This window comes from Pelophylax lessonae (assembly GCF_965119305.1).
Source record: "Pelophylax lessonae genome assembly, chromosome: 9".
Taxonomy (NCBI): domain Eukaryota; kingdom Metazoa; phylum Chordata; class Amphibia; order Anura; family Ranidae; genus Pelophylax; species Pelophylax lessonae.
The window spans coordinates 241,167,067-241,179,566 of record NC_138776.1 but is presented as its reverse complement, the minus strand read 5'-3'; the positions used below and the strand labels follow the sequence as shown (position 1 = coordinate 241,179,566).

At 46.4% G+C, this 12,500-nt stretch overlaps 2 protein-coding genes across 2 annotated transcripts in view; one reads left to right on the top strand and one right to left on the bottom strand.

Moving 5' to 3' along the window:
- FTSJ3 (FtsJ RNA 2'-O-methyltransferase 3) overlaps positions 1-12,500 on the bottom strand; it is a 177,047-nt gene that overhangs the window by 124,559 nt on the left and 39,988 nt on the right. The gene's annotated exons all lie outside the window — the stretch shown is intronic.
- Positions 1-12,500, top strand: part of TMX2 (thioredoxin related transmembrane protein 2) — a 37,806-nt gene that overhangs the window by 11,528 nt on the left and 13,778 nt on the right. The window contains exons 2-4 of the mRNA XM_082266754.1: positions 3,276-3,336; positions 6,269-6,382; positions 10,317-10,393. Of these exons, the coding sequence (XP_082122880.1) occupies positions 3,276-3,336; positions 6,269-6,382; positions 10,317-10,393 (252 nt within the window). The remainder of the gene's footprint in view (positions 1-3,275; positions 3,337-6,268; positions 6,383-10,316; positions 10,394-12,500) is intronic.

Here is a 12,500-nt window from a genome sequence, read left to right as displayed (position 1 = left end):
TCCCTGCAATCTTCTGGGACATGTCAGAGGTCCCAGAAGATTGCCGGCCAATCACGACGCGTAGCGCAACTCGCGCATGCGCAGTGCCTACCCGGTTGTGAAGCCGAAAACTGTCATAGCGTGTGCCCACACCAGTGATGCTGGCGCCGCAGACAGAGAGGGAGAAGAGCGAGGCTTCGGGCGGCCGCATCGCTGGACCGTTGGACAGGTGAGTGTGTGTTTAGGCTGGAACTCCGCTTTAAGAGTAAAAAATCATCATAAAATACATATACATGAGCCAGATCAGTCAATCATGGAGTACATGATAGTATACATGTTTGTAAATAACAATTGACGTTGCATGATGGTATGAAAGCATCTTAGACCTCAACGCGTTTCGTGAGACGCAGCTCACTTCTTCAGGAGTAGATGCACCTATATATGTCTATTAAAAACATGATATCAATATGAGAGTATGCCTGATGGTAACCAATGAGATATACTCATAAAGGACCCTGATGAGGCATCCATACTCGCACATCGGCTGAGCCGGGTTGAAAAACCGGTACTACCGTCGGGTGGCTGAAAGGAGGGCCTGGTCCGGGAGCTGGAGGCGTGAGACCAAAGTGCAGCCAACAATGGGGAACAAGTGGGGGGTGGGTGTCCCGTATGTGTGTGGGAAGATGTCCCCTAATTTCCATAAACGCTGACTAAAACCAATTTATATACATGTAAATATAATGGAATAGTGAATAAATGGTTGCATCATGTGTAGATGATAGCAGAGTAAAGAAGGTATCCATAGGGTGGACATGTAGTGCAGCAGAGAGGGACAAAAGAAAGGAAGTGATGCAACAGAAAAATGCACTGCACCTGTGGATCAGGGTGAAAGCAGCATAATATGCCCATTGCAAAAGTGCAGTGTATGCGTCCTTCAATACACTATCCTTTTCCTCCTTCCAGCTTCTGCTGGCAGAGCTCTCCAGGCTGCTAGAAAGGTCCCAGACGACGTGCACTTGGTATCACTCCGCCTGGGACAGGAGCCGGCGCTACAGAGGAAGCATTGTCTTTAGTGGCTCCTGCTCCCTCCACTGCCAGTGCCGGATTCATGTACTCTGATGCTTTGGGATGGCAGTGGCAACCCGTTGATCATGATCTGGGCCTGCCAACCCACCATCCCAGAGCATGGGCATGCATTTCCTTGGTTTGAGGTTGAGGGCCACATCAGAGAGCTCTGAGGCAAGGGCATCCGCAGAACTTTTTTCAGGGGGGGGGGGGGCATAATTTTAAGGTCACCCATGCTCTGCCGCTTTTCAACAATGTAATGAAGGGGAGGGGCTTATTTATTATACTTATTTTCAGTATTTAAGTAATTAAGGGCAAACGGCAGCATTTATTTTTAAAGAATTTGTTAATCTAAAAAAAAAAAAAAAAAATGTATCCTGTTCCCTTAACCACTTAAGCCCCGGAAGATTTTACCCCCATTCCGACCAGGGGGTATTTTGCGATTCGGCACTGCGTGACTTTAACGGACAATTGCGCGGTCGTGCGACGCTGTACCTAAACGAATTTGGCGTCCTTTTTTTCCCACAAACAGCTTTCTTTTGGTGGTATTTGATCACCTGTGCGATTTTTTTTTTTTTTTTTTTTGATCACGCGCTAAAAACAAAAAAAGAGCGTCAATTTTGCAAAAATAGCAATATTTTTCACATTTTTCTTTATATGAAATTCCCCAAAAAAAAATTTAAAAATCAAAATTTTTTTACTTTTTCGGCCAATTTGTTTTATGCTACCTATGTTTGGTAAAAAAAATCGCAAAAAGCGTATTTTGATTGGTTTGCGCAAAAGTTATCGCGTTTACTAACAAAGGGAAAGATTTCTGTCATTTTTGTTGTTTTTTTTTTTTTTTTAACGTGTAATGGCGGCGATCTGCGATATTTTTTTTTTTTTTTTTTTTTTTTTTTTTTTGCGGTACTGCGACATTGGGGCGGACAGATCGGACCCTTGACTGACATTTTTGACACTTTTGGGGTTACCAGTGACATTTCTACAGTAATCGGTGCTATATATATGCACTGTTACTGTAAAAATACACTGGTAGTGAAGGGGTTAACTTTATTTGGGAGGGAGGGGCTGTGTATCCCTAGGGGCGTGCTTTCTACTGTGATTGGCTGGGGCTTGAGCTGTATGGACACTGATCAACGGATCTACATACTAGATCCGAGTGATCAGTATCCTAACAGCAAGGAGAATGACAGGTGGCTTGTTTACACAAGCTGCCTGACATTCTCCCTCTCCCCCGCCGATCGCCGAGTGACCGGCGGACATCGGGTCCGCCGGTCACACGCGCGGGGAGGTCCGTGACCACGCGGGAGCGCGCCTCCGGGGGAGCGCGCTCGCTCCCTAGACCCTCACAAGCTGGTGACGTAGCCCTACGTCACTTTGCCTGTGAGGGGCTGACTGCCGACGTAGATCGGCGTTAGGCAGTCGGCAAGTGGTTAAAGCTTGTTATACATCACAGTGCTTGTGCTGTGTAATTTGGCCCCTTCTATCTCCTAAAATACCTGGCTGATCCTGCCTGGCTATGTCCTCCCCTCTGTAAACTGACCACCATATACCATGGCTGCTGAGCCCTGACACCGTGGTCAGTTTATGTGTCTCCATCATCTGCAGCTCTCCTGTCCTCTCTCCCCCTCCTTCCCTGACTGTCTGCTCCTGTGTCAGTTCCTGCACCCTCCCCTCCTGCTGCTGTAGTTTAATTTAAAGTTTCATATCCTGTCTACAGTCTGTTTAATAATCCTGTGTGCCCCTGTGTCTGTGTTTTTATAAAAAGTTTTAAGAGCGCCACTCACATGACCCACCACCTCTCTCCTCCTCTTCCCCCCCCCCTCCTTCTCCCCTCCCGACTGACGTCAGCAAGGAATACTTGGCCCGCCCGTGGCAGGTAGCTGTCAGACGGGGAAGGGAGAGAGCCGTCGGGCCACATGAGCGGCGCTCGGCACTATAAAAATTGGTAAACGGCTTATTTTTTTTAAAACAGACACAGGGGCACACATGATTATTAAACAAACCAGACAGGATGGTACAAAGTGGCTTAACAGCCACTTTAAGGGAAAGTTGAGATTCCAGGGGGGGGGGCATTTGCCCCTACCTGCGGACACCCATGCTTTGAGGGCCACAGGTTGAGCGCCCTTGCACTAGAGTCTACAGCCTGTCCTCCCTTTTCTTTTTTTTTCTGTACATATTTAAAGAATGTTCTCTCATGTTCTGACTTTTTTTTTATTTTTTTTTGCCAGAGAGAAGTTGAGATCTTGATGTTCCTCAGCGCCATTGTTATGATGAAGAACAGACGAAGCAGTAAGTGTCATGTGTAAGGTAGTATGTCCTTATCACACAATGCCTTGCTTGTGCTCAATCTACAACCCCCTAGCACCACCCATGTTCTGTGCCTGTAGCCCTGACTTTACGTAAAAGAGTCATTGATCTGTGGATATAAAACTTCACTCATGGCTATTTATTTATTAATTTATTTTATTAATTTTAAATTTTTTTTTATTTTTTATTTTTTTTTGACTGATGAACAGGACAATTCGAGAGAGTGAATCTCTGTAATGGGGACGCACAGTTGTCCCCCACAGTACATCTTCTCCATGAGATGTCCACAATCTTCTGGGTTCTAAGCAGGGTTGCCACCTCTTCCCTTTTAATCCAGGACACACATTAATCACACAGGTTCTGGGGCTGATATAATGCACAAAGTGAGTGTAATTACCACCTTAACCTCCCCCCATCCGCGCTACAGCCTATATACGGCTGCAGCGCGGACTTGAATTTTCGGGAGGCCGTTTTTAAACGGCCTCCCAGTGACACGCCCCCCGAGCGCGCAGCGGGGAAAATCTGTGTCGGCCGTGTCCCTAGGACACGGCCGATCACAGATCGTGGTGAATGGCCAATCACAGCGGCCATTCACCATGTGATCGGGCCTTCCAATGAGCGATGATCTCATATGTAAACATATGAGATCATCTCTCATCGCCGGCGCTCCTTCCTCACACGGAGCCTGCAGTGTGAGGAAGGAGGGGGAGCCTCACAGCACCGGGGACACAGAGACATGTAATCAGGGCACCGATCACCAGTGCCCTGATTACTAAAAGGTAAAAACATACACACAGTGCCCCCCCATCAGTGCCCACAGTGCCCGCCATCAGTGCCCCCATCAATGCCCACAATCAGTGGCCATAGTGCTGCCAGTCAGTGCCCATCGGTGCCTGCTCATCTAGGCACTGACTGGCAGCACTATGGGCACTGAGTGTGGGCACTGATGGTGCCGCCAGTCAGTGTCCAGTGCCATCCGCCAGTGCCCATCAGTGCCGCCTCTCAGTGCCCAGCAGTGCCGCCTCTCAGTGCCCAGCAGTGCCACCTCTCAGTGCCCAGCAGTGCCACCTCTCAGTGCCCAGCAGTGCCGCCTATCAGTGCCGCCTATCAGCGCTCATCAGTGCGGCATATTAGTACCTCCTCATCAGTGCCCATAAGTGCCACCTCATCAGTGCCCATAAGTGCCACCTCATCAGTGCAGCCTATCAGTGCCGCCTCATCAGCGCACATCAGTGAAGGAGAAAAATGTATTTTCAAAATTTACTCGCAGAAAATAAGAAACTTTTTTTTTCAAAATTTTCTGTCTTTATTCTTTTTTTTTTTGTAAAAAATAAAAAACCTAGAGGTGATTACATACCACCAAAAGAAAGCTCTATTTGTGTGAAAAAAAATGATAAAAATTTCATATGGGTACAGCGTAGCATGACCGCGCAATTGTCATTCAAAGTGTGACAGCGCTGAAAGCTGAAAATTGGCCTGGATGGGAAGGGGGTTTAAGTGCACAGTAGGGAAGTGGTTAATCAGCCCCAGAACCTGTGTAATTAATTAATGTGTCCTGGATTAAAGGGATGAAGTGGCAACCCTAGTTCTAAGACACCTAGAGACAAAAATGATACCCCCCTGACACAATCAGTGGGCAGCCCTGCCACCAAACACAAACCTATTCAAATGAATGGGCCGTGCCACAACTGTGAGCCAAATGCTGGTCCTGTGGTTGTGCTGTGGTTATTCCTGTTGGAAAACTCAGTTCGGCCTTTAAAATAAAAAAGAACCGGCTCCCTATGACCAGAGGGGAAGCCACCACTTAACGGTATCGAGTATCTTGTTTGTTTGCAATTCCCCAACCCTCTACCTCTCAGACCTGGACACCGACTTTCTACAGCTCTTCTTTCTCCTTCCTTCTTCTATCCTTACTTTTCTTTTTTCTCTTCTAAAAGGTTTTCTACATAGACGTGGGACGTTCTTGGACCACTGTTGGTCCTCTGCCCACCGCATATTGCGGTCATTACTTATACTTGACATACAAGTGGCACCTCTGCTACATTGCTGATAGTGGACACCTCCGAGTCTAGTTATGGTTTATATGTGCTGGGGGTTGGGGGACAAACAGAAAGGAAGCCGCTCAGGTGTATGCTCAGAACCTGGTGCAGGTCAGATCCGTCATCCAAGAGTAGAAGAAATCCAAGTTGAGACCACACAAGGTTTTTTGATGAAATCAATAAGTTTCTTTATTCCTCATAGATAAAGCAGACAGACAGTGTACAAACAGACGTGTCGGGTTGACGCGTTTCATGATGCTGTCGATCGCTTACTCATAACCACGTTATGGGTTATGAGTAAGCAATCTACAGCATTGTGAAACGCGTCAACCCGACACGTCTGTTTGTACACTGTCTGTCTGCTTTATCTATGAAGAATAAAGAAACTTATTGATTTCATCAAAAAACCTTGAGTGCGGTCTCAACTTGGATTTCTTCTACGCTGGGGGTTGGGGGGCCACTCTCGCCCTCGGGGCGCAGTATCTTCCTATGGGGGCGGGGCCCGGGCCGGCCGGCACTGATTCGGTCACCATGGGGCGATTGCACTGTTTTTCTGATGTTTATGCCACAGCTTTATTACCCTGAAGGCCATGTCAACTGTTTTGAAATGTACCATGTTTTCTTGTTCCTTGGTCATAGCTTATATGTACCTTTTTGTAACTTTTTCTTACAAAATCAATAAAAATATTTAGATCTAAAATAAAAAAAGAACTTGGGCATTCAGGAGAAGGCAGTACCCCCTCTTGACTGCCTGTTGCCACACCTACACTTCTCTGAAAAGCGATCCCTCTTGCTTTTCAGGGAGTTACTCTTGCCTCTTTTTACTTGCAGATGTTGCGCTATTGACTTTTATTTCTCCGCCATTCTGATTTCAGTTACAATTGAACAGCATCTTGGGAACATCTTCATGTTCAGTAAGGTTGCCAATACCATTTTGTTCTTCCGCTTGGACCTGCGTATGGGGTTGCTGTATGTCACGCTGTGCCTAGGTGAGTGCTTTGACTTTGGGGGGGGTATTTCCATTTATGTAAGTGGGCACCTCTGGGGTTTGCCTTTTTGAAATTCCATCTTACTGTGATGTCTCACTTTTCGTGCTCAGTACATTGGAACATGAAATAAGCACAGAATCTAGCAGAGTAAGTAAGATGTTATACTCGCTGTGGAACCTAAGGGGTTAATCCTCGGCAATGTGTAAAGAGGCTGTTTGATCCTGTCTTCCACTGTCTCCTGATAACAGGAAAGTCAGGCTGCACATGCTCAGTTTGGAGTGTATTGGTAGAAAGTTGTTTTGTTTGTTTTTTTTCTTTTCTTTTTTTTTTTTGGTAGAGTGCATTTAATTAGCTCAGGGCCAATCAGCACTGTCCAGACAGAGGGTCAGGGTTCCTGCAGTTTCATAGGACAGTCAGGAAACTTCTCCTACAAGCTTTAACCAGTGCCTGGCTTGACACTGATAGAAGTCACAAGGCTGCTCTAACTGCGGATGGGAAAAGGTATTTAGCAGTTTATATTTACTAAAATCATTGCATTTTCATGTTCTGTGTACTGCGGGGGAGCAGATATAGTGAATGTAAGGTGCTGTGGGAGACCAGATATAGTGAATGCAAGGTGCTGTGGGAGACCAGATAAAGTGAATGCAATGTGCTGTGGGAGACCAGATAAAGTGAATGCAAGGTGCTGTGGGAGACCAGATAAAGTATGCAAGGTGCTGTGGGAGACCAGATAAAGTGAATGCAAGGTGCTGTGGGAGACCAGATAAAGTGAATGCAAGGTGCTGTGGGAGACCAGATATAGTGAATGCAGGCTCCTGGGGAGACCAGATATAGTCAAGGCAGGGTCCTGTGGGAGACCAGATATAGTCAAGGCAGGGTCCTGTGGGAGACCAGATATAGTCAAGGCAGGGTCCTGTGGGAGACCAGATATAGTGAATGCAAAGTCCTGTGGGCGACCAGATATAGTGAATGCAGGCTCCTGTGGGAGACCAGATATAGTGAATGCAGGCTCCTGTGGGAGACCAGATATAGTGAATGCAGGCTCCTGTGGGAGACCAGATATAGTGAATGCAGGCTCCTGGGGAGACCAGATATAGTGAATGCAGGCTCCTGGGGAGACCAGATATAGTGAATGCAGGCTCCTGTGGGAGACCAGATATAGTGAATGCAGGCTCCTGTGGGAGACCAGATATAGTCAAGGCAGGGTCCTGTGGGAGACCAGATATAGTGAATGCAAAGTCCTGTGGGCGACCAGATATAGTGAATGCAAAGTCCTGTGGGAGACCAGATATAGTGAATGCAGGCTCCTGTGGGAGACCAGATATAGTGAATGCAAAGTCCTGTGGGAGACCAGATATAGTGAATGCAGGCTCCTGTGGGAGACCAGATATAGGGAATGCAGGCTCCTGTGGGAGACCAGATATAGGGAATGCAGGCTCCTGTGGGAGACCAGATATAGGGAATGCAGGCTCCTGTGGGAGACCAGATATAGGGAATGCAGGCTCCTGTGGGAGACCAGATATAGGGAATGCAGGCTCCTGTGGGAGACCAGATATAGGGAATGCAGGCTCCTGTGGGAGACCAGATATAGTGAATGCAAGGTCCTGTGGGAGACCAGATATAGTGAATGCAAGGTCCTGTGGGAGACCAGATATAGTGAATGCAAGGTCCTGTGGGAGACCAGATATAGTGAATGCAAGGTCCTGTGGGAGACCAGATATAGTGAATGCAAGGTCCTGTGGGAGACCAGATATAGTGAATGCAAGGTCCTGTGGGAGACCAGATATAGGGAATGCAGGCTCCTGTGGGAGATCAGATATAGTGAATGCAGGCTCCTGTGGGAGACCAGATATAGTGAGTGCAAGGTCCTGTGGGAGACCAGATATAGTGAATGCAAGGTCCTGTGGGAGACCAGATATAGGGAATGCAGGGTCCTGTGGGAGATCAGATATAGGGAATGCAGGCTCCTGTGGGAGACCAGATATAGTGAATGCAAGGTCCTGTGGGAGACCAGATATAGTGAATGCAAGGTCCTGTGGGAGACCAGATATAGTGAATGCAAGGTGCTGTGGGAGACCAGATCTAGTGAATGCAGGGTCCTGTGGGAGATCAGATATAGGGAATGCAGGCTCCTGTGGGAGACCAGATATAGTGAATGCAAGGTCCTGTGGGAGACCAGATATAGTGAATGCAAGGTCCTGTGGGAGACCAGATATAGTGAATGCAAGGTCCTGTGGGAGACCAGATATAGGGAATGCATGCCATGCCCTGAACACCTTTATCAGTAATCAAATGGCTCGCTGTTCTGAGTGTACCAGGTTAAGGCTACTAATAAATTGCATGGGAGATTCCTTAAAGAGACACTGTCACCTTTTTCATTCAGAGTAAAGTCACCAAGATGTATTTGCGAACATCTCCTCCGGACTCATTGATACTCCCCATGCCAGCGCTTTCCTGCTGCTCCTTCGATACTTTGCCCTGAGTGGCTAAGGGACAGGGTCTCTTTGGACCTTTTCAAGCACAGAATAGACATTTGATGATTTTTTTTTTATTATTGGTGGTTAAAGCATTTTTGGGAACCTTCCAGAAGTTGGATATTGCACTTTGCAATAGGGCTGCACATCTTCGCTGGTCTCACGATTCGATTACGATTCTCATGTGAACGATTATCGATGCATCACGATTACTGCCCACAGCCTCGCATTGACATTACACAGCCTCGCATTGACATTACACAGCCCCCCCCCCCCCTTGACATTACACAGCCCCCCCCCATTGACATTACACAGCCCCCCCCCATTGACATTACACAGCCAATTTACATTATATAGCAGCCTCCCCAAATCCCCCCCCCCCCCCCCTGCACTTCACAGGACAGCCCTTCCAGCTGCCAGTGCACTCAAAAGTTAAAACAAATTAGTGTCAATGACTTAGTTTCAGGGATACTTCCTAGTAAGGGTTAATGTAAACTGATGCCTGATCACCTTATTATCTCTTGATCTTTTCATCACCATCAGTCTCGGCCGTCAGTCTCATGCACGAGACTGACGGCAATGAAAAGATCGGAAGATAATAAGGTAATCAATCAAGCATCAGTTTACAATAACCCTTACTAGGAATGGTCCCTGAAACTGAGTCACTGACACTAATTTGTTTTAACTTTTGAGTGCACTGGCAGCCGGCAGGGCTGTCCTGGGAGAGGCGGGGGGAAGCTGGGATGACGTCGCCCGTGCATCGATCCTTCCTCAGCATCGTATTTGAATAGTTTAAGGCCGCATCGCAATGCATCGATGCAACGATTATTTTCAACACCCCTACTTTGCATGGATGGGTGGGTGAAAGGATATTTGTGTTCAGTTTGGGTAAAGGGGAACTACATTTAGTCCCTGAACTGCTACCACTGTTATTGTTAAAGTGTGACTAAACCCAGAAGCCTGCATTGACTATATTTGGTCTCCTACAGTACACAGAACATGGAAGTGCGATTATTTTAGTAAATATAAACTGCTAAATAGCTTTTCTCATCAGCAGTATATAACACTATGGCACAGCACTGGTTAAAGGTTGTAAGAGGAGTTTTCATTCTACTCTGACTGTCCTATGAGGCTGAATGACCCCTGACCCTGTCTGGACAGTGCTGATCACATGCACCCCCCCCCCCCCCCCAAAAAAAAAAAAAAACTCTGTAGCAATATGCACCAAACTGAGCATGTGCAGAGTGCCTCCAAGGATCTGTTCTATCAGGAGATGATGGATTTGGGACTGTGGAAGAAGGGGCGGATTAACCCCTTATGTTCAACAGTAAGTATAACCGTCGTGGGTTTAGTAACACTTTAACCTCTACATTCATAGTGTATTCTTTCAGATATGCAATGTTCCGTATTCTTTACGTTTTTTTTCTTTTTTTTTTTTTTCTCCCTCTATCTTTTTGTAGTTTTTCTCATGACATGTAAGCCTCCGCTGTATATGGGTCCTGAACATATCAAGTATTTCAATGACAAAACAATAGAGGTAAAGTCGATTCATATTGTTTGTGTGTGTGTATATGTATATGTATGTATATATATATATATATATATATATATATATATATTAGATATACTCAAAAAAATTCAAAGAACACAGATCTCAATGGGGAAAAAAATCTCATGCTGGATATATCTATCTATCTATCTATCTATCTATCTATCTATGTATGTACCTTTTGATAACGTCACAGGAAGTGACGAAACGCGTCAGTCTTGGGACGTACCGCACAGTGGAACGCAAGCTGGAACACTCCACTCGCCACTCTGCTAGTAAGCGGTTGTCGGGAATCTTGGAGCCATCTTATTGAATGTATACCCCATTTGGAAAATAAACCTTTTAACAAAAACGTATTACACCATTTGGAGCATATTATTTCTCTGCATAACCCTGACCCCACACCCTGAGGAGTGAATCCAGGTGAGGAGGGATCTAACCTGCACCCCACCATGAGCGGCACAGGGGACCCCCTATTATTGGCCTGGAAGGCCTCCAAGCGTATCTGGTCTTAGTGCTGTACAGCACATAAGACCCACTATCTCTGGTAAGTGATTCAATTTTACCATATGCCACTGGAAAAAGGAACCCACACCAAGAAAGTCACAAACTTTTGAATATTGAGCACGAAGCACTTGATTCAACTAATACTTTGGAAAGACTGTTATATTTGCAATTTTGTTGGACTTTATTTCCCACTATTATTAAATTGCACACACATATTTGTCACAGTATCACTATTTATTGAATTTTCCATATTTATTTATTCTATATTTATTTATTATCTATTATTCACCTAACCTAAATTCATACACTTATATTGCAATAGGTTATTAGCAAGTGCTTGTATGTATGCCTGACAACGTCGGGGCATGCTCCTAATGAGATGACGGATGGTGTCCTGGAGTATTTCCTCCCAGATCTGGACCAGGGCATCATTGAGCTTCTGAACAGACTGAGGTGCACCCTGGTGCCGTCAGATGGACCAAAACGTAATGTCCCAAAGGTGTTCTATTAGATTTATGTCAGTCGAGTGTGGGGGCCATTCAATGGTATCAAATCCGTCATCCTCCAGGAACTGGCTGCATACTCTCACCACTTGGGACCGGGCATGCATACTCTCACCACATGGGCCTGGGCATGGTTGTGCACCAGGAGGAACCCAGAACCCACTGCACCAGCATAGGGTCTGACAATGGGTCCAAGAATTTCATCCCGATACCTAATGGCAGTCAGGGTGCCATTGTCTAGCCTGTAGAGATCTGTGCATCTCTCCATGGATACGCCTCCCCAGACCATCACTGACCCACCACCAAACCGGTCATGCTGAACAATGTTACAGGCAGCATAATGTTCTCTATGGCTTCTCCAGACTCTTTCACGTCTGTCACATGTACTCAGGGTGAACCTGCTCTTATCTGAGAGAAGCACAGGGCGCCAGTGGCGGACCTGCCTATTCTGGTGTTCAATAGCAAATGCCAATCGCACTCCTTTGCCATGCAGTGAGCACAAGGCCTATTACTCAAGCCACCCTCATGAAGTCTGCTTCTGATTGTTTGGTCAGAGACATTCACAACAGTGGCCTGCTGGAGGTAATTTTGTAGGGCTCTGGCAGTGCTCATCCTGTTCCTCCTGGCACAAAGGCACAGATGCCAGGCCTGCTGGTGGGTTAAGGACCTTCTACAGCCCTGTCCAGCTCTCCTAGAGTAACTGCCTGTCTCCTGGAATCTCCTCCATGCTCTTAAGACTGTGCTGGGAGACACAGCAAACCTGGCAATGGCATGTATTGATGTGCCATCCTGGAGGAGTTGGACTGCCTGTGCAACCTCTATAGGGTCCAGGTATTGGCTCATGCTACCAGTAGTGACACTGACCCTAGCCAAATGCAAAACTAGTGAAAAACAGTCAGAAAAGAGGAGTAGGGAAAACATTTCAGTGGCCTCCACCTGTAAAATCATTCCTGTTTTGTAGGTCCTCTCATTTCCCATCTAGTGCCCCTGTTGCTAATTTCATTAACACCAAAGCATCTGAAACTGATTAACAACCCCCTTTGCTACTTAACTGAACAGATCAATATCCCAGGAGTTTAATCAAC